Raw genomic sequence first — 27,296 nt, 5'->3', positions numbered from 1 at the left:
AATAAATCCAAAAAAATCCTGAAATGGCAGCAGCAAAGATTCATCCTCACAAAGATGCAAAAGTGCAAAGATAAGCCATGGCTATGTAGGCTGAAGAGTGCTTAACCTCCTGGGGAAGAGGAGCACAAGAAATCCGTGTTGGTCTTTCCTGAATTGGAACTAGATTTTGGCAAAAATGAGATTAGACCCCAAAAAGTTAATAATAGCTCATATTTACTTCCTTTATTCGTATGTGTTGACTCAGTTCAAAATATGCTTCTCCCTGCCCTGAAAAACAAGGCAGCTAACCCTCAAGCTGTATCTACTGTGGGAAAAGGTGGTTTAAGCTACATATGGAAGCAATATGAGTCAACATTTTGAAAATTCTCCTGGTAGCCAGCCAGGTTAATGGCCAAGCAGGTTAGAATATCATGCTAAAAAAATGTGGTGAGTTAACTAGAACAAATGTATATACTCAAGCTCATACTATGCAATACTGAAAATAAATAGATAACTTTTTTTTAAGTGGTGCTTAAGTACAGACATAACTATTCTTTGGACGCAAAACAAACATGAAGAGTTCTCATTGCTCCATTCTCTTCCCCACATTGTGTCAGTTGTAACAATAAAATACAATGTATATACCTCATAAGCCCCATTTTATTTTTCAATATATATTTTAAAGACTCTCCATCCATACCGCTCTAAACTCTGGAATTACTCAAGTCCACTATGTTTGTCTGGCTAAATGTAATGTGTTCTGCTGTGCACTGATGCAAATGCTGAACTGAGTGAGCACATATACCAGTGAACAACTGGCATGCCTATGTAAGTATCCAGAAGCACATCACAAAATAATTGCTTTGTGAGTGCAGAGCAGCATGCAAGTGTATTCAGGTGTTACTTTATTCAAAGAGCAAGTGAACACGTTCAGACTTACAGAAGAATGTGTGCTTAGCCTGAACTTAACAAAACAAACCAAAAAAAGGCTCTGGTGAGCCTGCAGTGAAACATTCTTCATGAATTTATAGAGCTCATTTACAAAACCTTCTCAATGAAACCTTTATGTAGCGTCCCAAACTCATATAATCAATGTCTGAGAAAGCTCTACTGATTTAGTGGAATTTTACCTGGTGTGGAGTTAAAATCCAGTCCATTGGCTACTGCCTTTTACAGTAATCTGTCTTGGCAAAAAGAAAACACTGCTTGAAATGTGACACAGTGAAGTTGCTGCCTATCTATAGGTCGTCAGTACAACACCTTATATTCCTGCGAAAAGATTGTTGGAACATCTACGTTAGCATCACTGCCAGCAGAAAACAGGAAAACTCAGATTGCTTCCACCTCCCAGACACCCGAGTGATCCTAGTGTTTCCAAAGGAATAATTGAAAACAGTCACCCCACACCTCAGTAAATCATGCAACCAAACCACAGCCCAGGAAGTTGTAACATCCCAGCGAACGCAATCCTGCAAAAGTGAACACAGCTCTGATAACGATGGGATGTTGCCAGGGAAATATGTGAATCAGCGCCCTGTTGGGTGGGTAAAATAGATCCATTTCATGAAATGAATAATTATTCTTTGTAAAAGCTTCAAAAACAGCTGAAGATATCAAGTGCAAAAGCAGCTGCCAAAGATAAAACAGTGAACCAGTAAACATCTCACTGCACAGGAATCTGCCATCTTCCGACACTGAGATTTCTGCCAAATTCTTGTTGAGATTCTCAGCTGTATAAGGACCTCCACACAAATGCTTCTTTTAAACACATTTGAAGACTTGAGGGTTGTACTGACATCCAATTGCAGAGCCTTTAGTGCTATACCCTGCCAGCAAGGCAAAAAAATTAAAATTATTCGGATCACTGAAAAAGGTAAGTTTAGAACTAAGTTTTCATGATCTGTGTCTCAGCTACAAGAGAAGGGAAAAAGTTTGATCCAGGCTGCAGTACAAATGTCAACATTGAATAAATTTAATAAGGACTGGCAGTGCTACCATAACCAAGATTTCCATTGCCTATTGAATTCTGAAAATTTAAAAAGCTGATAGAAATTCCAGTCAAAACCCAGGCATGTGTTTGCTCTCATGCTGCTGCTAATAGTGGCTTGACCCTCTACCTGATGCTGTCGAAAAATTTCAGACATCTTTCTGGGACTTCTATTTAGAAGACCAATGATCCACAGTTCCCTTTCAAAACACACAGTAGGAAAGAGAAAATGAATCACCTGCAGAAAGTGATGCACAACAGAGGAATCCTGAATCACGCTGTGGAAATGCCCATTTCTTCTCACTGACTACACAGGAAGTCTAGAGCAACCCTCACTCTGTAAGGATTTATCAGGAGTAGCAACATGACTGAGGCAGGAGTGGTGCGTGTCACAAAGAGTTTAAGGAGTACGTCCCCTAGCAGTCTGCACTTCCCTGAGAAGAAACTGCTAAGTCCCTGTTACTGCATCTGTGGGAAGACAGACAGGAAAGTACCAGTCCCAGCCTAGGAAATGCAGCCATCTTTCCAAACCAGTGCCTTAAACTACCCTGGCAGACAATTCTGAAGCACATGCCAGTGTGTGAGGTGCACCAGAACACCCAACCTGTGCACAGTGCTCCCTAATGAGTGGGAAACCTCCCTCTGCAGTGACACACATTGCTGCTACACCTGCAGGGGGAAAAAGGGCGGCCAAGCAGTGTGCAACAGTCTAAATGACAAAGGCAGTGAGCAGCTCAATTCCTAAACTAGAGGAGGAATTATCCTTTTCATCTTCATTTGAGGAGATGCAAAAATGCTGATGGGCACTTCCATGACTCAAGCAGCCAGGGATGACAAGTGTTTTTCCTTTTTCCACTTTTTTTATCCTTTCTCCTTTAAACCAAAACATTGAAGCTATCATCTTTTTTTCTAAAACCCTCTATTTGCTTTTAGTTGCATCTGTCTGGTTTAAGGAGACAACAATATACTAAGAACCTTCAGGGAGCAAATTCTATCATAACTGATTCTACTGAGAATCATTCCAGCAGCAGAGACTTTCACTAAGTTTACAGAAACCTCCCAGTTTGTGGACGGAACTCCCTGTCCATCATGGTGATGGCAGTATGCTCCATCAGGAAACATTAGACTCAATTTTCCAGTCTACAGAATATTATTTCTATTTAGAAATAAAACTATTACAAAACAAAGTCCATTCTTTGTTTCTCTGCTCTTTGTATCTCTGCATCCTGTCTTAGGCCTGATACAGTCTTTAAGAATAAATACCTAGGTGAAGGTTTCCTGTAGAGTTTACAAGTGTAAGTAGATGTAGCAAGGCCATGTTGTTAAATACCATTTTTAACACGTCCTCCAGCTGCGTAAGGAGAAGCTGACTATCCATAGACTCATCGTCACGCCTTAAGACACTGCAGTTCAAAGAAAGCAGGACACAATTCTCCACTTCATTCCAAAAAGTAGGTTAAGTCACAGTTTTCATGAGGTTCTAGAGCCAATTACTGCAAGATTAAAAATCTCCTTTCAGCACTATTTAAGATAACTGGCTACAAATACAAACCAAGAAAAAGGGACACGTCCAGATCAGACAAGTAGACCTTCAACAGGTTTTCCATTAATACACACATACACATGGAATGGGTACTGCTAGCAGTACAGCTACAGATATGCAACCATGTGTCTGTGCGGCACTGGGAAATCTAACAGGAGAAAACCAAGGAGCAAGAAAAGCTGGATTTAAATGGAAGACAACTCCAGGTTATCACAGTGATCCTCCTAATACAAGTGCTTATCACTAAGCAGCGGTGAGGACAGTTTCCTCAGAGGCTGAGAAACAAAAAGCAGTCAGTGTGACTCATCCAAACACAGCTCCATACACAAAGCAAGGTCTTCACTGATGAAAGCAGAAGCCCAGATTTCTAGTCTCAGCACCATTTCACCTGTCAGATATCACAAAATAAATATATAGGCCACTCAAATTGTTTTTGTTTCCATGCAGGAAGGCAGAAGAACATTTTTTTCCTGCAACAGAAGCTGGTTTGACCTTCAAAGCAAGTTTCAAAATGCTTAATGTATTTCCTTCTCTTTAAGGATTATAAAATGTCTCAAGTACTAGGTTCAGTCTCATGGACCCTCAGCTCTTCTTTCTGGAATTAAGGTTCAATCCTGGCAGTCTATATAATCGAGACACATTTTTAACACAGTGGTTTGCAGCTGTGTCCTAATTATAAAAAGTCACTTCCTCTAGTGACCAGGAATAGGACACAAGGAAATGGGATGAAGCTGCCTTAGGGGAAGTACTTACCCCTGGATTGTAAAACAGGGACAAAGCAGGGCCTGTTATGATAAGACAAGGGGCAATGATTTTAAACTAAACAAGAGTAGATTTAGTCTAGACATAATGAAGAAATTCTTTACAGTGAGAGTGGTGAAGAGGTTGCCCAGAGAGGTAATGGCTGCTCCATCCCTGAAAACACTGAAGATCAGGTTGGATGGAGCTCTGGGCACCCTTACCTAGTCCCTACTCATTGTAGGTGGGTTGGACTAGACATGACCTCCAAAGGTCCTTCTAACCCAAACTATTCTATGAGTCTTCTGTAATTCCAAGTTCAGAGTGGATATGAGGAAAAGATTCTTCACCTGTAGGGTGGTCAGTCACTAGAACAGGCTCTCCAGGGAAGTGACTACAGTACCAGCCTGATGGTGTTCAAGGAGCATCTGAATGATGCTTTAAATCGTATGATCTAGTTTTAGGTAGTCCTGCCAGAAGCAGGGAGTTGGGCTCAGTGATTGTTATGGGCCCCTTGCAACTTGAGAGATTCTGTGACTCTTCTGTTCTGCTGCACATATCCACATATTCTATTCATCTGGTTCCTTATACACTTTTGAAATGGATGCACAATTAATGTACTGTCATCTTTGAAGTTTCACAGGCCACACATCAACCCCCTCAAAGCCATACCATTACTGAAAAATGATAATTCTTTCTTTGGTAAAGCTAGGTATTCTTTTTCCTTCTGGTTTTTGAGAGCTATAAAATATTTGGAATCATACCTTGCATGCCCTTCTTCACTTGCCCTTTACTAATCTAGTCTGAGTTCTGTTCTGAACATGTAAAAAATCCCAGACTGAAATTCATATCATTACCTCATTCCAAGATCTTGAAAGTTTGGGAAAACCTTAACATAGTAAAAATCAAAAGCATGGACAATAAAATTGCCACATTGTACGCAGCTGCAGAATTGTTTTTTTAAAAATCTGAATCATTTATGGCTGTCAGCCATGGTAAAAGCCATCCACATTGCTTATCCAACACACAGGCTCAGCCGGTGTCTCCAACAGCACGCGTGCCCAGGTGGACAAGAAAAGGAGATCCAAAGCACTTTTTCCCAAGTGCAAATGTCTCCACTACCATAACTGCATGGAAGGGTTCAACCTGGGCTATCTAACACCAGAGAGGAAACTCTCTCAACTTCTGTAAATGAGGTATCACTACTCCACAAGAAGAGCAGAACCCCAGAATGTAATCTTTGCTTCCATTTAAAAGGGTCAAATAAAAAGTCTAGATTACTCCAAAAGCATTTGTTCTACCAGAATTGAATGTAGAAACAGCTCCCATCAGGAAAGCAGTATGTTAGCACACATGACTAAGCCCTAGAGCATAAAATTAGTATTATTTCCTTATGATCAGATATAAATGTGAATCTGCCCAATGCCAAGACATTTCTGTTGCAACATTTCTAACCACCACAGCCATTGCCTTCAAAACACAGTAAAGCAAGAATGCAGGCTGAAAGTATCCTACGCTGTATTTATAGTTATGCAACACTATTTTTCGGAGTTGCTACATATGTACTGCCCAACCACACACATGAAAACACATTCACTTTCTGGTCTAAAAGCACAGTATAATGTAACAGATTAGATCTAAGCGTCAACAGTTTCTTAAAATATCTGGCACAAAGAGCTCAGCTTTCAATAACCAACACACAGAGAACAAGCTCCCCATTCACTGAAGAAAGTCAGCTGGGAGAAGGGTTTGCCCTCCTCAGCAAATATTTTATAAACAGGGAATTAATGTTGAATCTTAGGTCTGCCTTGAAGGAGTTCTTACTTTTAAGTCAAAGTTTAAACATCCACTAAAATACAAATCCAAAAAAGAACCAACTGAAAAATGTTACTGAAAAGTGAAACAACACATACACTGCAATAATATGAACACAACAAGACCCAGGTAAATATTGCACATTATTTGTTGTTGCTGTTCTCTAAATACAACATGAAAGCTAATTAAGTATCAGGGTGTTTACAACAAGGCAAGTACAAGCCTAATGTGTGCGTTTCATGCTGCAGTAGCCACTAATATTAAAAAAGTCTAATAATTAAAACAAAACAATAAAACCATCAAAGGAGCACCAAAATGCGAATATCCCGGACTGTCTAAGCCTGGGTGGCCACCCAGGGCTTTTAGGACTCATCCAGCTTGCATGCAGTTCCAGAACTGCTCCCTTGCCTGGACAACATGAGCCCAAATTCCAGCAGCTAGGAGGAAGAGAAAAGAAAAGAAAAAGCAAGCAAGAAAGAAAAAAAAAGAAAAAGAAAAAAAAAAAGAAAAAAAAAAAGAAAAAGAAAAAAAAAAGCCACCGACATTTCCAAGTTACTTCACGACCCACCCACAATCTTGTTCAGCAGAAGAGAGCTGGGATCCCTGAGGACTCAGGACTCCCTGGCTCCACTTAGCAATGGATCCCAGAGCCTGCCTTTCTCCCAGCTTTGGGAGATGGGGTGCAGTTCCAGTCGTAAGACAAACAATCTGAGGACCCTGAACAGGACTGGGGTTTGTATGGTCATGCAGGCTGTCAAGAGCTATCTAAAAGCAAGGGAATTCTGTTCCAGCAAAAATTTATTTGCCTCACGTCAATTTATAAAATTTCAGCTCCAGAGCTCCTACTGCTTCCTCTGGGAGATCTCACCATGATATCCCACAAATACTCTAATGAATAAGACACTTAGATTAGTACTTATCCCATCTCTTCTTTTGCTGTGTTTCAATACTCAGCGCATACCTACAGCACCCTCTATTAGTTCTTCTAGTTAAACAGGAAAGAAATAGTACCACCACATATGGGGCAGTTGACACCCCATGCCCTTTCACTGTTGTTTCACACCATTCCTCTGTAAAAACTTACCCAGTAATTTGACTCCCCAAATCATTTAGCTGAGAACACAAGCTTTGACAAGATTCATGGGATTAAATTATCTTCCATTTCTAAGGTCTGCCATTCTTACACATTCTTACCCTGTCCTTTTCTGTTCATTTGATACAGCTTCCGTGTATAGCAGCAACTGTTTAATTCATGCAAATCATTTAACATTGCAGTCCATTGATCCAAAGCTTTCTATAAAATAGAAATACGATATATACATATATACATATATATATACATATATATATATATATATATATAAAAATACATATATAATTATAAAGTTGGAAATATTCTAGAAAGCTACACTGGCTTATGCTACACAAGGGTAGCTCAAGCTAAGAAACAAAGGGAACTGACAAACTTTATAACTGAAAATAGCTAAAAACACAGGACTCTTCTGACCATTATATCCTATTTATGTTGGAGACAACACCATAGTGAAGAGGAGGTGCATCATTCTTCCAGCTAGGCAAGCCACAGGGCTGTTTCTGGTGCCAAGAGGGAGGGCTGTGTGTCAGGGCCTTTCCTGTGTGGTGTGAGCAGAGCTCATCAGCACAAGCACTGTAGCCATGACACTTCCCAGAAAAGCAGGCAATGAGTGCAATCATATTTCTGGAAACTACATAGCCTGCCTTCAGATAAGATCTTTCCAAGACAGCAGGCATGCTCCTAAAACATGTGCTGGTAAGTACACCATAAACACGAACTGACAAAGGCTCCTAGGAAGAGACAAAGCAAGACAAAGCAGTGAGACTTCTGCTGCCTGAAAACTAAACTTTTTTCCACTCTGTTTCATACCAGTAGCACTGAAGGGTTAAATTCTGACTTAAATCTTCAGGTGTAAGAGACCAAACTCTGGACTTTTTTTTATCATTCTACCTTCCCATTTGCCATGTATCACTCAGTTCTCTCTCATTTACCAATCCACCCATGCAATCCAAACCATGCATCTCTCTTCTCCTCCCATCCTGCATGCTATTTTTCTGTACTTTCATAGAAAATTTGTTAAATGCCAGTGCATTTTTGAGGTCCACTGGCATTAAAAAAAATCCTGTAGGTCTATCTGTGGTGTAGCAACAAGCACGGCCACACAATCAGTCACAGTCCTCGCTTCAGGCAAGCACAGTCCAGGATGTCTGGAACAAATCTGATTGTACACATTGTGCTGTTTTTTCCAGCACAGTGTGATATTCAAAATAATTATTTTGGACAATGAAGCCAAACCAACGACCATGAGCTCAAAAGTACACACAGAGACTTCTGCAGCCACAAGCTGCAGGTGTGACCAACCATGAAAAGCAAAGCAGCCTCATGTACTTGTCACATGTAAATGTTACGTCCTTAATAGCCAAAAGAGTTCCACTTCACTGAGCTTGCCACAAAACCAGGCTGGCACAGGACGATATGTGATATCCAGCCTTAACACAGAAATTAAAAGCACAGTGTAAGGAGCAGTAACTAGCAGAAAAGACTGCAGTGACTGGTAGAAATCTGTAGCTGACTGGACTTGTCTTAAAAGCTAGTTACACAGGAGGATGTGAAACTTTAGCTTTTTGAAAAAAAAAAAAAAGAAAAGCACAGCAGACTAAAAGCAAAGATAAGCTCAAGTAGGCAAGACATCCAACAAGGACTTTTTTGAGGGAAGGCAAAAACTCCAATATTGTTAAAACAGATTTGCGAAAACATTCGTCCCTGTAAATATGAAGCACTCAAACACTAATTTTCCCCCTCTACTTTATACTCACATAATTTAAAAATTCATATAGTCCTAGGAGTCTGTACCTCTTTATGCTTTAAAAGAACTTCTGTTTAAAATGTCTTCACCTAACACTCATAGAAAAACAAAGAAATGGAAAGGCTGGGAACAGTGAAGAAGAAATATTTCCTTAAAAGACAAAACAATAGCTACAAGAAATGGTGAAGAAAAGGGTATGGCAGCAAAATATTGGGGAAAATAAATTTTCACTTAGTTAAAAGAGGGTAAGTTTGAGGCTGAATTTTCCCAGACCATCCAAAAAAGAAGCCTGGGAGCCACGGGCTCTAATTTTCCACCTGCAAACACATTCATTCCCACACTTCACAGGTGCAGCCATCCCATTCCAAACACTGTTTCCTTTCACAGGAAAGCTGTACAGCATGTTCTTCTGGGGAAATGCAGAGCTGACAGCTGAACTCGGGGCAGAAGCCCAGTGCAGCACACTGCAGGTGCTGGAACATGTCCCTCCCTGCAGAGCTGTGCATGCCAGACCTACCATGCAGAGCTCCACAGGGGCCCAGCTCCATGGGGCACCTGTACTGGGAACTGCTCTCACTTCCCAGAATTGTGTCCCACTCTGCAATAGCACAAAAGCCACTGGATACTACTGAGTACAGAGCACCTAGTAAGATACTGAAAACTTCTTCCAGGAAAGAAAAAAGCAAACCAGAGCAAAGCACACCTTTATTCCTTCAGAGGAGGCACAGCAGTATCACATGCTAAGAAAGAGATACTGTGGGAAGTAAAATGTGACTTCAGTTTTCCCTTAGAACTGTGGGAAGGGGAGAAAAGAAAAAGGCCCTGGATTGTCTGATAATTGTGCAGAAAGCAGCATCGCACCCACATTTTCAGAAAGCCACAAGAGTGTGTGGGTTCTCTGTTTTTGGAACAAGAGCACAGTGAAAGAAAGCTTGTTTACTTTAGACACTATACAAAGACTTTTTTTTTAAATAAATGCTTGAAAGGATGCCTCCTCTCTGAGGAGTTAGCAGAAAATAAAAGGCAGATTTATATGTCTAATCTATGCAAATATCTTCTCTACAGGGCATCACAAAGACTGCTTTATATCAGACAGTATGCAGATCCCAGGTGCTTTAAATATGCCAAAAGCACACACAGCATCTCCATCTGTGATGGCTGCTCACTGAGAACAGCTGGATGACTAAAAAGAGGTTGTCTAAGTAGCCTTCCATGAAAAATGCTTTTTGCTAATGTGCCAATCCCCATACTCCCACCCAAATTACTCCTGCTATAACTGCCATTGAGTCTGAAGAGGGTTTTTTGTTGTTGTTTGTTTTGTTTTTTTTATTCTGTTTATCACAAATTCTTCTAGAAATTTTCAAATTGTAGAAATAATAACATGGTGAAAACTCCTACTGACAACTTAAGGAATTATCATGGAGTTTTAGTTAATCTGTAAAAATGGAAAACATCTGTGGGACTGGGGACCAGTAGAATGCCATGACCAGTGGGCAGGGAGATGCTGGAATCACTGAGATGTTGGAAGAGACAGGATTAAGAACAGGGCATATAAACAGATGGGAGCCTCAACTCAAGAGAAAAGAAACAGAGTAGAAAGGGTAGAGAAAAAGAGGTCTAGAAGGTAGGAAAGAGCTTTCCTAGAAGAAGGCTTAATGCCAAGAGTACAATGCACTGAAAGCAAGGCATAGCAATATTTATGTAATGGCCACTACCAGAAACAAAAAACAGGTACTCTACAACTGGTGTCTGCTTTCTGTATGTTTCCCTGGGACATCCTTGGGAAGCATCCATCACAGGTCAGGAAACGTGACAGCCCCGAGTAGCCCCAGCATTTGCATTCAAAACCACAAATTGAACAAGGCTGAAAATGTCCTGCAGGTGCTTCTTACCCTGTCCCAGTAATTAACTTCATCCAAAGAGAAAAAACCTCTACACCACTAACATTTTCATCTTCAAGCATCAGTCTTGTATCAAAGAAGGAAAGAACTGCAAGCCAGAGTCAGATGTGACCTACTAAAACAATTAATGTGCTCCCCAGAGTACTCTTCACTTAATCTTTTCTTGCAGGTCTCAGAGGTTGGCTTCTAAGAGCTTAAAAACTAAATAAACTGCTCTGGCAGTCTTGTCTTTTCATTTTCTTTACCAGAGTCTCTCATATTATCAGAAATACCTCTTACAAATTAACTACAGGCATCCATCCCACATGAAGACGTTGCAGTACTTGTGTTTATATGGCAGGTGCCTGCAGCTCTACAGGTCCTAAATAACCAGTTACACGGCCAGCCCAGGTAGCCCACTCACCCACTCAGCATCAATACACAATTTGAAATTATGGGGTCATTTGGGCACAAACTGAAACATATGGCATGCCTTCTAACCATAACCCCCCTTCTTTATTGCAAGGGTGACTGAAAAGATTTCCCAGAGTAAGTGTGGAATCTCTCCTTCCATTAATATATTCCATGGTCCTAGAGCAATCTCATCTAGTTGACCTTGCTCTGAGCAGACAATCTCCTATCTCCAGACAGAGATACCTTCCAACCTCAACCATTCTGTAACTGCTGCTTGCATTTGACTTCAGTAGATCACCTGCCCTTCCCACACTGTGACTCCCTGTGAGGGACAGCATTGACTTCTCACAACACTGCTGTTCCACTCCTCTCCCAGATGGCACATGAGGACAGGTTTCCATCAAGTCTGTCCAGCACCGGGACACAGTTCTTGGAGCAGTGTTACTCACCCTTACTTCTGCCTCCACACTTGGCTTTTCAATACCAGAGAAACCATGAAGAGCTCCTGACCACTACCAACACCTGCAAGCAGTTAAAATCCACAGGCCTGGAGGCATAATCAGCATTTCCTACTTCTGGCAGTTATGATAAGATGTAAAGGAGTTATAATTTTATAAATACTGTAGTATTGGTACCAGGATTCTTCCTGTTCATCCCAACCATCAAACAACAGCCAAACACAAAATGGTTCACATATTGCTTTGAATTGTTCACATATTTTTGAAAGAAAGATCTTTCAGATGATCTTTCAAGTAAAATTATTAAGGAACACTACCTCAGAGTCAGTGACCAACACCCTAAGTAATGCTCCTCTCAACCAACAGAGCCTAAAAGACTTGCATCATTTTCCCTTTTTGCAATGACAGTATGTGAGACACAGGAGGTTGCAGCCACTGGAAACAGGAAGGAATATTCAATTTGGCGACAAATTTCTCAAAACCAGCTATCAAGTCTATAATCCTACAGATCAGAGGCAGAGTAAACCAGCTCAGGAAACCAACTCCCTAGTGTTTGAATACTTGTGCATTATGTCAGTGTTTGCTGAAGCATTCTCAGAAGACTTCATCATCTTCAGAGAATATTAATCAACCTTGGAAACCCTGGAGTCTACAATTAACTAAAAGCTTGCTGTTAAAGATGGGTTTCACCTTCAGCTCCAAACACAGCCAGGCAATCTCAGGGCTGGAGTTGTTTCCACTTGGAGAAGGTTACAAAGGTGACAGGTCCACTGCTGGCTGCATTGTCACCACCTCTGCACCTTTGGCCTTTGGTGGTGGTTGTGTTTTGGGGTTGGGTTTGTTTATGGTGGTTCTGCAGCCTCTCAGAAGGGGATGAAGTGTCTCATCACAAGTTCTGCATTTCAGACAGATTTGTCATTTGTACCTAAATATAAATCAAATACACAGGCACTGAGTGGGCGAGTCCAGTGCCTACCTCAACATCACATGTAATCATATCATGATCAAGTCTAATCCTAGAAGCAGACACCAACAAAATAAAAGCAAATGTTGAATTAATTTACCAAGAGCCAAAAAAAAACCCTATAAGCCCACATCCATCTGTGCATCTAATCAGGTTTTAAACTAAGCCTTTCTCTGCCAGGAAGAATCCTCCATGTCCCCACCATTGCCTCAAACAAGAATCTACCTATTGCTGAAGGTTTGCTGCCATCACACCATCTACAGTGCAGCAATTCCACTCCATGAAACAAACAAACAAACAGGCTATTCTATATCTGAAATCCTCTAGTAAACTGCTACACACTTTTAAAGAAACATAAAAGGCACTTATAAGACTCTACAGCTTATGCTATCAATCACTTCAGAAAGAAAAACAATTCAGCAGCAGCCACTCCAATTGAGAGTGCTGTGAAGTTCAATTGTCACTGAAATGCTTTGTTATTACCAGCCTGAGCAGAATGAGCAAATATACCTCTGCAGGTGAGCTATGAATGAGCAATCAGCACTGCAGGCTGCAGCTTGAAGAGATAATAGCATCCAAGCAGCCACAATGCTTCCTTGCACACAATCAGGCCAGGATTGGGCTGACAAATTGAGCAACACAACATTTCAGACATTCCGTCTGCACGTTAAAATAATTCTGAAGGAAAAGGTACTGAGGCTTCCCTCTCCCAGTGCCTACAAAGAAGGAACACACAGATACAGACAAGCATCAGTGTTTGGTCTGTTCTCAGAGAAATTGAAGTTTTATGATGCTTTTATCCCACTCTTTGGCAAGAATTCAGCACAAACAGTTGTCAAAGGATGGCTTGACAGCTGCCACTTCAAGATACAACTTTTTCACATCCTAACAATACCAACTTCCCAGTTCAGTGTCAAATAAAGATCCTTTAAAATATGCAATCTGCAATATAAAAAATTGCTTCATGTCTTGGATGCCTTCTAGAGTTAAGGCCATTCTTTCTTCACTATTTATATATCTTTTCCTAGCTATTATGACCATGTGGTGAATTCCAGGGTTTCAGCAACAGCAGGGTTTTTTCAGTGGCAAGGCCTCTGCCACCCTGAAGCCTTCATCCACTTATTCCAGGCTTTACCTTTAGTTGTGCTGATACAACTTTGCTCAGACTAGATAAATGAAATAATTTTGGTTAAAAAGAAAACAATTCCACCCCTTTTTAGGTGAGGTGGGCTTTTTTCTCCTCACTCTCTTTTTTGTATTATTAAATTTCAATACAGCACAGATGTGCAAAAACCACCCAGTGATGTGGTTTACAAAAATAGCCCCTCAAAACAGTTGTATTGTTACAACTGCAGCACAGAGCTCTGAATAAAAGAGTAATTCCCACTGAAGTTGTTTGCAAAGGTACGCCCTGATCATAATTAAAGGACTAATGCCCTCTTAACAGTTTTAATCTTTTTGTGAAGCATAAGGGAAAATCAAGAGTGGGATGAGCAAAACCTGGAAAAAAAAAAAGCCAAAGTTCACTTTCACCAAAGCACACGTAGGCTTAAGAATAATAAACTAAAACTCTATATAGAGTTCCTTTGTGGCTTCCTTTTCACCAGTAGAAAGTTACAGAAGAAAATCCATAGTCACCATGGTCCTTTTTAAAATTTATGTCAGATTTTTAGTCATACAACTCCCATTTTTTCCCCTGCAGTTGGTCATGCACAATCATCCAGTGAGACAGCTTTTTTTTTCTTCTTCCCAAGCAGACATAATCAAATGGTGACTTCTCCAAATTTTTCCCATTTGGGCAATCATCAGGAAAGGAAATAACTAGATGATACCTGAGCAAATACTGAATGCCAGAAACAGAGCAACTGTTTCTCTCAGATGCTCTGTCACAGTCCCATTCTCTCCCAGCTCTATCCCAATACTGTGAACAGAGGGAAGCACATACCTTGTCACCTCCTGCTGCAGTCGGGAAACACTGGGCACATAGAACATCACCCCAAAGAAAAGCAAAGGCTCATTGGCAAATTTGTCCAGCTGCTTCTTCAGAGGCTTTTCCAGTTCAACCCAGCGGTCTTGCTGGTTCTTGCTGAGAAACCAAAGGCCGAAGTAGTGAGTCTAGATAGAGAAACACATGAGTGTCAGTTTACCTTTGCCAGCTAGATCACTCACACAATGTCACAAATGCAAATAAGAACAGATGGCATTGTGTACATTTTTCCATAAGCAAAGTCAAAGTAATTTCTTTTTTACTGCCCATTTTTGTGGGACATTTTGAAGACAATGACAAATTAATATTGCAATATACTTCACAGTGCACTATCTGCCTTCTACCATCTCTCCCAAATGCATATTGAAGAGCTCTACATGACATTGTGGCATAGGTGACATAAATGATTTACAGAAAGTGCCTGAGTGTTTTCTTAAGGGACACCTGTGCTTTGTGAACAGACAGCAAACACTAAGCCTGAATTAAAGTGCAAAGGCTTCATGAGGCTTTGAATCAGGCCCACTGCACACAAAGGACAAGGACTCCTCCAACTAGGAAAAAAAAAAAGAATGCAAACCCACATGCATATATCAAAATATATCTAGAACCATTTACCCAACACAGAGCCATTTACCCAACACAGAATTGTTCACTCTTCTCTTTTTTTAACACACTCACAAGGTTTTATGATGGACAAGTATACAGTTAGAACATGCACATCACACAAGTTGTTTGCTCTAGGCTCTACAGAAATACCAGGCTGGAAACCTCAGCTGTTTCCTGCCCAGTGCAAATCTCAATGGCTGTAGCAGCTACTGTATGAGGCACACGGGACTGCTGCTGGTGAAGAGGAATTAACACAGACAGCACTCAGAACTAGAGCTACAAAGTGGCAATAAAGCTGCTGAAGGAATAGCCAATCCATCAAGAAGGATTTTATTGAAAAGCACTTAAACAGCAAGTACTATGGCTGCAGATCTGAAGAAAAAGTGAAAAACATTGTAGCAGACAAATTGCAGATGTTAAACTTTGCAAAATCCACCATGAACAGACTGTTTCATGTTGGTATGGATGTTTCTATAAAAACCATTGCACACACCATGACTTAGCACACAACACAAGGACAAGTAATACAATACCAAAAATTTTAAATGTTTACAAATGGCAACAAACCAGTAGGGAAGCACTGCTTCAACTACCTTATAGCTGAAGGCATGCAAGAGACAAACATGCAAGACTCTGAATGGGAGCACAGGTGTACTTACTTTAGGGTCTCATTACATACATATTTTCAACTTTGGACAACATCCAGACTAGCATTTAACTAAGGTGATAGCTAATTCAACTTGATTGCTCATTTAAGCCTGAAACAGCTTGAGCACTGCTCAGTCTGGTACAGTGAAGCAAACTTGTTCTTTTGTAGTATTTCCTCCTAGAAATTAAAGGTATCTTCAATAAATCAGTCAATCAATTAATCTATCTAGGGCACAAATAAATCAAGAAGTCAGCATCTCCCACAGGATAAACTTCAAACAAAACTAACCTCACAAATGTTCCCTGATATATTTCTACTATCCCTTTGTAGTCACCAGTGGATAAAAAGTTCTTTCTGATGAGTTCAGCATGGTAGTAATTAGATTAAAATGAAGGTGGGAGGGACAGTGGAGGCAGCAAAGAAAAGGAATTAATGTGAAGGCAGAAAAAAGCAGTGATTTTACCACCTCTAAAGGGGAACCCTTTAACACACTTGAAAATCACTGCAGGGCAGCTCATCCTTAGCAAGAAACAGTGCAGAGATGCAAAAACAGAGCTTCCATATTACTTGAAAAAGTAAACATTCACAACACCCAGAACCCCCAATTTGAAGTGTGAAGTACTTGTAAAACATCTACCAAAGAAGAAGATTTGGACTCTGAAGCCTAGAAGAGTTATTCAAAGAATTCAGGGATTGCAATTAAACAGCTTGAATGAGCACAGTCCCTCCCCTTTGAGTGGGGGCTGGGAAACAGCACAAGTTTAGATTTGCTACAGTAGAAAGGCTCTTCAAGTACCAAATCTAGAAGCAATCCCAAGGAACAAGAAGCAAATGAAACACGGTGTTGTTGAAGCTTCTAGATTACAGCAGGTACTGTGGAGCAAACAGGGCAGCATGCATTTTGCACAACTAGAAAGACAACTGTTTTCCTGGAAAGCAGCCGGGAGAGGATCAAGCTACTGCAGCTGAAGCACAGGAACTGATAGCAGAGCAGAGCTCATGTCTCAAATTCATGCACTTTGGAGAGACAATACACACAGTTATTTGAAAATCAGGTCCCTGTTGCCAGCAACTTCACTTCTTGAAAATGTCATGTGTTTTTTAAGAACCTGCAGTGGAGGACTTCTGTAGCCACTACTGTGCTCTCCTGAAGAGACCCTCCCCCCTATGAGTATCAGTGATCCCCAAAAATGAACAGAAGAACGTGGGACTGGAAATGGCTGGACCACCAAGTTCAGCATGCTACAAGAAGGCATTTGGCTCTCCAGAAGGTGAGTCATGCCATGCTGTCCAGTCCACAAAGCACCCCAAAAATTAGCTGAGGTTATAAAAAAATGGGATCTTCTATCTATAAGCAGCTGATTAAAAACTAGGTTGACTCCAAAAGCTGCTCTGTTTGTCCATCTGCACTTGGATTTCCATGGAATCAATATCTATACCTACAGATGTCAGGCTCTGAAGTAACACATATTGCCCTCGAGGTTTTAAAATTTGTCTCACCTACCACACATGACTTCATATGTGGTACAAGGAAATTGGTTCACACTCCTCCAGGAGCTGCAGTCCTCTGCTAAAGCAGCAAACAAGAACCAGAGCACTTGGGTGCCAGAATGAAAAGGTGATTCTCAAAATACAGTGAGTCACAACACCAGACATACAAAAACTGCACTGGGAAGTCTTAAAATAGGTGACATTAATAAATAAATAAATAGCTGCTAGTCCAGAAGGCAACTTAATTTGTTTTGGACTTGGCCTTAGCTATCCTCCTAAGTCCAGAACTACTCCTGCCTTTATGTTGGGCCAAACAAGTAGAATGGTCATCCTCAGAAGATGACAGAAAATCTCTAAACCAGCAAATGTCATTCTAAAAGATTCATTGAGCCCAGCTCAGTTTTGTTAAAGCATCTGGTTAGTTGGCCAACTAAATATTTATCCTTGAGAAAGAGATGGAGTTCCAGCTTCTCCAGGCAAAAAACATTAAGGCTGCTACTCCAGGGCACTTGAACAGAGGGGAAGGTGCCATTTACAGCAGCCATTTATTCATAGAAGGTCTTTTGTCCAAGCACTGCCTGAACCCCATCTCAGCTCTGCTGGCAAGATGAGTCAAACCAAGCCAGGTTTGGAGGCAACCTGGCTGCAAAACCCCAGGTTTCAGTTGTGCCCTAAAAGAAAGGAGCACCTTCTGGGCCACTAAAGTAAAGGTCAGAATAGCAGCAAAAGGCCAGCTCTGCACAATGGACAGCACTTGCCTGTGGTGCTCAGCTCACCAACCTCCTGCTTTGATTGGGGGCTTATAGGATGACAGTGATGGACATACCATTGTGAAATTTGGTTCACAAGAATAATTTTGGTTGGAAAGAACCTTCTTGCCCTCTCCCCCACCTACAATACATCAGAGCATACCACCTTTAAACATTTTAACATTTTAGAAAGTGAATTAAAAAGAACAAAAGGATAAGGAAACATGAAGACTTCCAACAGATTTGTACAGATTACTCTGCTATTTCAAGTAGGTTCACTTAGTCTGGAAGTGGAATGGAAAAATGCCATTATATTGGGGAAAAATCCTTTCCATAAACTGTGCACATACATACAAGATTATAAAATGACATTTTGGACCTTGTCTTTCCTCTCCCTTCCTCCCCTCTTCTTGTCTTTACCTTTTACATAATGCTGGAATAAGAGCTCATTTTATTGGAACTGGTAACTGTTCAAGTAGAAGACCTGATGCTTTGTCAAGAGCTTTGCTGAAAAGGATAAAACCAGATTTTACAGTAGTTACATGGCTCCACTTTCTGCTGACCTATTCCTGAACCCTGAGTCAGTCAGGCAGGGAGTTGCATTCCCCAGAGATCAAATAGAAATATGCATAATCCACCAGATACTTCTTTTCAGTCATGTGTGGTATGATTGACAGTCCCTCGCAACAAGGCATAATCTCAAAGAGTTTTGCTTTTCAACAGGAAGGGTTTGGACAGTTTTTTGTTCATTTCTAAGAAACTGGATTGAGTGAGACATGGATGCATTCCTAACTTGAAGGTAAAAGCTGTGGTACACCTAGGATCTATTTGAACATAAAACCAAACTGAGGTATTACCTGAGACTGCAAGGAGGAGACAAACAGGATTTTAGCACTGTTTTGCTAGCACGAGACTTAATGAAGGTTGGCTTATCCTTACTTGTGCATCACAGCTTGCAAATCAGGATTTCCAAGAAAAGGCATATCCCAGCTGCAGGTTTTGCTGCATTCAGGGAATTTTAAAACTCTCTCTGTGATATGAATTCTTGCAAGGATTTTTGCCTCAGGTATACTTAACAGGCTTCTCTACTCAGTTATCCAGTTGCACAAATCTTGCAGAAATTTGAGCTTTGTGAAAATATTTTTGACCCTTCTGTAGAATTTGGGTGGACAGTGAGTTCAAAAACTATGGTAAACCTAGAGAGGAAAGGGGACAGTCATCAAATTACCTCATCATCCTTACAAACAGTGGCAAGAAGACTACAGGGCAGAATAAGAACTGAATTTGGGGTCTGAAACAAAGAACAGCACCAGGCACCTCCAAGCTTGCCAGCTCCAATTATTCCTCATCCAAGGAGCAAAAGAAGATACAGGGAGACCCTCTCAGAGTTGAAAGAGGTAGGTAATTCTCTCCTTAAAAAAAAAAAAAAACCAAAACACCCACTTCTGTCAAAAAATGCTGCACTGTTGAAATCTGAACTTTACAAAACCAGTTCAACGTTGCCAAAACCTTGTTTAGAAAAAAAAGCAGGGAGGGTGATGAAAGAAGGGGAATGAGTTCCAACAACATCAAAGCATTCTCTTCTATGTTGTTAAAATATTTTTTTATCTTGAAACACAAACTTTTTGTGCTGACATATTTCTTTTTGCATGACAGAAATAATTTTGAAAATTAAAAAAACCAAAGCAATAGAAAACCCCCATAAAACTGAACACGGACCTAAACAGCTTCCTTTGCTACTCTACTGTCTAATTTCATTTCTCTGGAAGATTTTGGAACTTCAGGCTTTGTTCCAAAGTGGAACAAAACACGTTCTGAGATCACAAAATGCTTTGTGGAAAAGAACACTGACCTGCTGACAGAGCTATTGTTTGCAAATGCAGGTGGACCTCCAGAGAGAATCAGGAGGCCCCAAACTTCTGCTGCACCAACTAGATAAGCTCACAAGGAACATGAGGAGAATCACTTCATTCATTTCAATGCTTTCTGCATTGGAAGGAAAGAGAGAACTTTGGTTCTTCCCTAAGGACACCCTAGGGCATCACCAACAGAAAGAAAAAAAAATGGAACCATGATGCATTGATAAATCTTCATCTCTGTAAGTAAAGAGGGGAGGGGGAGATGATTCTACTAAAATTCATATTTAAAACCAAACAAACAAACCACCCAAGTATGAAAAACACTATGCAATATTCCCTCTGCCCTGTTCCTGTCTGCATATTTTCCAGCCTATTCTGGACACACACACAGAGTTCTCCCATTCTTCTCCCATTCTTTATCATTATTAAAAACAGCAACAACAACAACAAAAAAAAATCCAACCAAACAAACAAATTTTTGTTTAGTTTTCAGATATAGTAGTTATTTGTACGCTACCTTCCCACTGCCCCCACTACCATGGGCAAACTGAATAAAACACTGCAAGATTTTTAATTTCTCCAGCTGTGCTTACAGAAAGTACCAGCCAGGACAGACAGATGATAACACAGCAACTTCCAGGCAATGGTTTTCCACTTATGATTTGCAGAAGTCTAGATGTAGGATACACACAGGGAGCCCACAGAAGGTAAGAAAAGTCAGTCAGTTCACTTGTGCCATGCACATTGGAGAGCTATTTCTATAAAGGATTCAACACTTAAATACCAAACACTTCAACACAGCAAGAAGTAGAAAATGAAGGATTTCAGTCTTTATTCAAGACTGGTTTCTTCAACATTTCCAGAACCATTGGGAATGTAAAAGAAGTCTTTTAGGATTTTAGATGTGAAATATTAAACAAAACCAAAAGGAAGAAAAACCCCACTAGTAAAACACAACTATTAGTGTTACTGTTGCTCTCTTCAGTTTTATAGTAACAAGAGTATTTACATAAAGGCAGATGTTTAAAAGCCGGCAGTCTCCTTTACATTTGCATAATTCAGCCATCAGCGCAGTGAAACCAGGGCTACATTCAGAAAAAAGTTACTGTAACTTGTCCTTTGGCATTCCAGCTCAAAAAGAAACACTCGGCTTTCTAAGAAAAGAAACTTGGTGTTACAAAGAACTCTCAAAGCTAGGACGGATGAGCAACAGCCCAAAGCCCCGAGCGCCGTTTCATGCAATCAGAGTATGTTAGTCCAAGCTCCAGCTGCTGATCATATCTGGCTAGCCCTGAGAACAACATGACTCAAACGCACAGACTGCCTGAGCTAAAAACGTGTCCAATCATCCAGTGACAGATGGTCCTTCCCCAGCTGCCCTTACCTCGCGTAATTCCAGCCTCTGAGCGACAGCTTCCAGGCACTCCTGCCCCGTGCTCTCCACGGACAGGGTGCACTCGATCACGTTGCTGTCCAGCAGACGGATCCTGGTCACGAAGCAGTTCTTGCTCAGCACGTTGTAGCGCCGGGTCCGCCGCAGTTTCAGCCCGAAAGGCATGGCTGAAGGCCGGCGGGATCGCCCCCTCCTCGGGCTCTTCCCAGAGCTATCAGCACACCTGTCCACTCGCCTCGAAGGCTTCTTCAGCTGCCACTACTCTCCTCCAGAAACGGAGGGAGCTGTCCATTCCTGGGGCAAGCTCCAAGGGATTCCTGCAAAACACACACAGGTAAGGAGACCGAAGTGTGAAACAAGACGTTCCTGAAGTCCAGGGAGAAAGAAAAAAATTTTAAGAGTCACATTTTAAAACCATGAAATAAACACCTCCACGCACAGGATTGCCAGGCACTTACTACACATCCCACATGAATACCTTATACAACAAATCTTCCAAAATACTGTTTTGGCGCTGAATTTAAAGCACGGATTTAACTGCAAAGCCATTCTTTGAGAGGCTCAGTACAAACAGCAACTCTACAGGGCACTCATCCAGAGGTGCTAACTCTCCCACCATTACCCCCACCACAGGAGTCTATAACATAATCCTCGAGTTTTCATGCCCTCGGGCCAGCTTTGAAAACTAGTTTAAAAAGCGAAGGAATAGAGGCTTTGAAAAGAGGTGCGATCTTGAAAGAAGAAAGGCTGGCTGCGGGTCCGCAGGAAATGCAGGCACTCAGCACCTCCGAAAAAATCAAACCTAAAATATGCATGTGAAAAGCAAGAAGCATCCGAGCCATTTCAGAGGAGCCTCCTCCGAGGCAATCCCTCACATTTTGCAGGCTTCCAGCTCCAAACCCTCCTAGGTGGAATGAGTAATGGCAGGAACGCGGTTGCCAGAGACCGGGGCAACACCGAGTGGGAGGAAGAGAACACATATTCTAGATATTGTTTCTAGCTAGTACTCCTAAAATTTATCAGGGACACATGCAACCGCTGAGCCAAAACACAAAGTAGACAGAAGAACTAGAGATACAGAGTAATGACATTTAAGATGTATGATCCTCACTTGCAAGAACCACTTCTTTTAAAGTAAAACAAACCAAAAAAGTTCAGTTAAAACGAGGTTCAAGCTGAACTAAAACAAAGCATTTGCACTGACATAACTAAAATGCCACTTTCCACGTACTGAGAGGAATGAAGCAAATAGCAAATTACTTGCTACCAGGTCTTCCTGGTTTTGTTTGAATATTCTGGAGCAAAAAGTAGAGGAACACTAATGATGACATTTAAGAGTCCATTTCTCTTAACCAATAGTACTGGAAATGAAAAACTAGATCCCATTTCCTCATTTCTTAAGAGAAGCAAGGGAAGGCAGTGCCAGCAGAGTATGCATCATTTGAATGCATCAGCTGAGTGTGATATTTCAAACAAATAGTACATTGCCCACACGTATCCCTTGGCACAGAACTGCATGAATCAGTTATTTTCAGTTTTTACTGAATTTAGTTGCTATAGAGATAATTAAAAGCTGCCCAATGGACTACAGTGGTTATCATTACACTAGAAAAATAACTATCATTTTTACATGAAGTGTATTTTCCAAAGCCAGTATAACTTGACATTTATTAGGGAGTTAGAACAACACAAACACAACAGAAAAAAAAATAAACACACAAACAGAAAACCACCGGTTAGGTGTGTGACTACCCTGGTAGTCTACCAGCACCACCAGACAAAAGCCTAGAGACTGAGAGGGAGCACTGCTATTTGACTGAAGTGCAAACAAACCTATCAAATTAACTGCTGTGGTTTAATCTCCCATTTTTAGCTTTCATAGGTACAGACATAATATATTATTTTCAGGTAATTGCATGAGAGAGCTGTTATACCTTGCATTGCTCTAACATCAGAAGCCATCAAAGATATATAAATACATCCTCACAACAATCTGACGAGGCAGGGACATGTTACCCAAGACTTACACAAAAGGAGTTGAAACAAACATTCACCAGCTTGCCCAACACTGCTCAGAACAATGGCTGCAGACCTCATCATCACCACACAGGACAGGCTACTGCTTTAACCCCTAGCCAACTACTCACCAACTACCCTGCTGACCAACCTATCTGAAACTACTGCCCAAATCTGAAAAGTGGGAAGAATGAAAGGAAATTACAGAGAGGAAAGAGTGGGGAGGACTACATCTTATCAAGGACAGCATTTTTGTTCAGTCTCTGGCTTCACAGATTATTTTAAGTTGGACACAAGGAGAGTTTTAGCTAGCTAATTCAATTTCAAAAAATACTTTTCTCTTTCATTACTGTTAGTTGCACACATTTCCTTGCAGTGCATGAGCCATTCCCTGTATAGTAATTGTACAGTTAGCAGTAGCCTAAGGATGAAATCAATGTTAATTAAAAAACCCCAAGTGTCTGGCCTTGCTGTCCAGGTACAGCTACAGCTGGACAAGCCATCCCAGAATAGGTGTGTGCAAACACCCTATTCTGGAACAAACCCATCAGCTGCTGTATTCCAGAAACGTCAACATGGATTGGACAAAGTTGTATCATACACTCAGGAAAACAAGGCCAGTATTTCCCCTGCTTTTCAAAAGCAGTAAAGGAACAGGAGTTTTCCCTCAATTCTGCTGAGGGCAATCTGCTGGCACCATTTTCTCAAGGTGCAGATGTACAAATGGTTTAATGGATGCACTCAGTGTAATACAGACTGGGTTACTTTTCCATTTAACTTAAATATATATATGAATGCCCAATGACATCTCACTCACGTAAAAGGTCACACTTAAACTAGTTTCCAGTTAAAGATTTAAATGGGGTGGCAAGGCTGGGAATGCTTAAAAACAACTCAGATTGCCCCAGCTTGTAAAAGCTGTTAATTCTCAAATCAATGCAGGTCTCTGAGTTTTCTGTTTACACATATTCTGGATGTCTGACCAATTTCTCACTGGGTTTCCTGTTAAGGTTACTAAGTATGATCTCAAAGACGAGTCATTTACAGGCACCTAAAGGTAAACTAGGTTCTTCAGTGTTTGCATCATCTTAAAAGCATCAGAAGCATTCATTTTTATTCATGGTTATTCTGTAGATAACTGAAAAAAAATGCCATTGAGAGACAGGAATGTTTTGGTCTTCCAAATGAAGGATTATTCCATTACTGGATCTCCTTTCCCCATTTAAAGGTTGCCTGGGAGAAGCAATGTCCCTAATAAAGTCATCCCAACTGTGCAGGCATTCACAACACTCCCCTCCTCAAACTCACTCTTCCACTTAAAACAAAACCAAACCACTGAAACTAATGCAAGCCTATAAACAGCTAATCAGATAACCATGAACTTGTTCTGATGTTAGCAAAGGATTTTTATTAAGAGTATTTCAGGTGTGAAAGGGAGACTCAACATCTTTTAAACTGACATTTTCTATTAAGAACTTATTTTTCTGAAGAGAAATTATACTGAGCTCCTTTGGGTACTTTTTTCTTTTTTGTGTATCAATTGCTCTTTGCAAATTAAGCTCATTCTAAGAAGTATGCTGAATTAAACAAGGTTCTTAGTTAGAGCATAAGCTTTGGAATTTAAACATTCTGCTAAGTGGAAATTCCTTATGTTTAAAGTACATACTCTGTAGGCCTACAAAACACACACAAAACCTTGAAGTCCTTCAACCATTTCTCAGAAAACAGCTACAGAAAAAAAGGTATCCTTAATGCAGTTTCATCAGTTCGAAGACAGATACAATATCTTTGTGGATTCTTGGTAAAAATTTATATTCCCCTACTTCAACGGACCAAGAGAAAGCTGAACAACAAGACAGTTCCTCTGCTATCACATACATTGGAATCAGACTTTTTATGGTATTTACTTGAAAAAGCCATATGGATAAAGTCAATGGCTGTGGAATGGGGAAGACCAAAAACGGGAAAACACAATAAAGAATGAACACAAATTTCCAATTTGACACAGAATAAAACTAAACCTTCAATCCACGAACTCATACCAAGCACAACACAAGTTGTCCTAAGAGCCTTCACAAGCAAACAACTTAAAGAAAACCACGTAAGTCTCAGCTCAAGACACTCTTACCTATCTCTTTCTCTGCGTGTGACTCAAGAGAACCATCTCTCTTTGCCTGGAAGCCTTGCCAGCAGGCTGCAAAGGCAGCAGACACAGAGGTATGGATCTCTCCAACAGTCTTCATTCCTCCACAGCACCACTGCATCTTGCAAGGGGGGAAAGAAGGACTCCTTGATCATTCTTGCAAAAAATCCTTCTCAGTATAGAAGGGCTTCCAAGGGGTATCATTCCCCCACTGTTCAATCATAGAATACTGCTGTTCATATACCAAAAGGTAGGGGGAAAAAAGGCATAATTCATACAACCAAGAATATCTTGCAAGCATAATGCTGGGGACCAAAGAAACCATCTTCAAGATGACACAGGTATAATGGTTTAGGGAGGAAAAGGCTAATCCATTAGTGCTATTAGTGACATTAGCAGCTACTCTTCTTCACTGGCTACTCCTACATGAAGAACTAGGTCAGATTCATACTGTGATATACAGCACAGAATTGCTTCTGATTTTTAAGAAAACTTTGTTCATTTCTGCATAGAATAGAAATTCTCCTTATGAATTTAAATTATCTGATACAGATAAAAATTTGTGCTTTTCCAAAACAGTAATTTTCTTGTTGCTTTTTTTTATTCTTAATGAGACATTACTGTGAAACCAGGTTAAACCACTACTACTCAAAAAGCAAATGAAGTAACATTTTACAAGTTTTCCAAACCTAAAATGAAAAGAAGCCAGAAATACAAAAATTTCTTCCTTAGTTCTCCCAAAGTCAGCTGGGGCTGGCAAGATTTTTATTTGCTAGAAATTTTGAAAGACAGACTGAAGGGATCAAGGGAAGCCAAGCTGCTTGGTGGTTCATGAGGAAGAGGCCATCAGGCAGAAGCTGCTTTTTGAGGTGAAGGGCACTGCTCCAGTCACTGGACATTCTCTCACTTAGATATATGTGAAGGCCAGAAGTGAAGAAAAGCTTATAAATAATTAGGGCCAATATAACTCTCAGGACATTTCCAAGTACGTGACTCTCTCCTCTATTACAGACAACAGGTACAAACTGTACTACATTCAAAGGAGCATAAAAAAAAGAATAAATATCATCCGATACAAAACGCACTTAAAGCAGAACACTTTCCTTCACTTCGTTTGCTTTCGTACGTCATTTCTGAGACTCCAGGAAGAAAGCAATTATGTCAAACTGCAGCCTGTATTTACCAACAGCACCTGGCAGCCTGTATTTACCAACAGCATTCCTGGCACTGCAGGAGCAGCAGCACACCTAAGGGAAGTATGTAACCCTGGGCTGGGCAGAGACCGCAGCACGGCAGGGCAGCTGCAAGCGGTGTGCTGGCCTGCAGTTTTAGGGAACAGTAAAAATAACAGTGCATGGGAGATGAGGTCTGACACAATCCATCTCCATCTAGCTGAGCTGTGTCTAGAGGAGGAGATCTCTCTCCCATGAAACAGCTTTCTCTCCCTTGAGTGCTCTCATGGCAGACTTTCATGCAGGTAGGGCACAGCAAGGAACATTTCTGTGCCTAACAAGGTGTTTGTATCCCACTCAGTTATGGGTGGAAGTCCCATAAAGCCTCTCAGGAGTCTAATTCATCTCTGGACAGAAGAAAGTGGTATTTAACCTTTACATAATAATAAGTCTTTTGCCACAAGGCCACTGTCTTCAACTACTTGTTTATACAGTCCCTGGTGAGACATAGGCCTCATCCTCAGGCATTTAAATCTCCTTGAAAATTCTTGCAGGCAGGAATTTAAATATTTCCCTAATCCAAACAGCAATAAAATTCTTAACATTCTCACCT

At 40.8% G+C, this 27,296-nt stretch overlaps 1 protein-coding gene across 1 annotated transcript in view; it reads right to left on the bottom strand.

Annotated features, from left to right (window-relative positions):
- Window positions 1-21,665, bottom strand: part of PTPN14 (protein tyrosine phosphatase non-receptor type 14) — a 71,179-nt gene extending 49,514 nt beyond the window's left edge. The window contains exons 1-2 of the mRNA XM_036380952.2: window positions 21,344-21,665; window positions 14,564-14,733 (exon numbers count right to left, since the gene is read on the bottom strand). Of these exons, the coding sequence (XP_036236845.1) occupies window positions 14,564-14,733; window positions 21,344-21,517 (344 nt within the window). The 5' untranslated portion in view covers window positions 21,518-21,665. The remainder of the gene's footprint in view (window positions 1-14,563; window positions 14,734-21,343) is intronic.
- Between the last annotated feature and the right edge of the window lie 5,631 nt (window positions 21,666-27,296).

The sequence above is a fragment of the Molothrus ater genome, chromosome 3, assembly GCF_012460135.2.
Source record: "Molothrus ater isolate BHLD 08-10-18 breed brown headed cowbird chromosome 3, BPBGC_Mater_1.1, whole genome shotgun sequence".
NCBI classification, from domain to species: Eukaryota; Metazoa; Chordata; class Aves; order Passeriformes; family Icteridae; genus Molothrus; species Molothrus ater.
The sequence above is the reverse complement of the archived record's forward strand: the minus strand, read 5'-3'. Positions and strand labels throughout refer to the sequence as shown.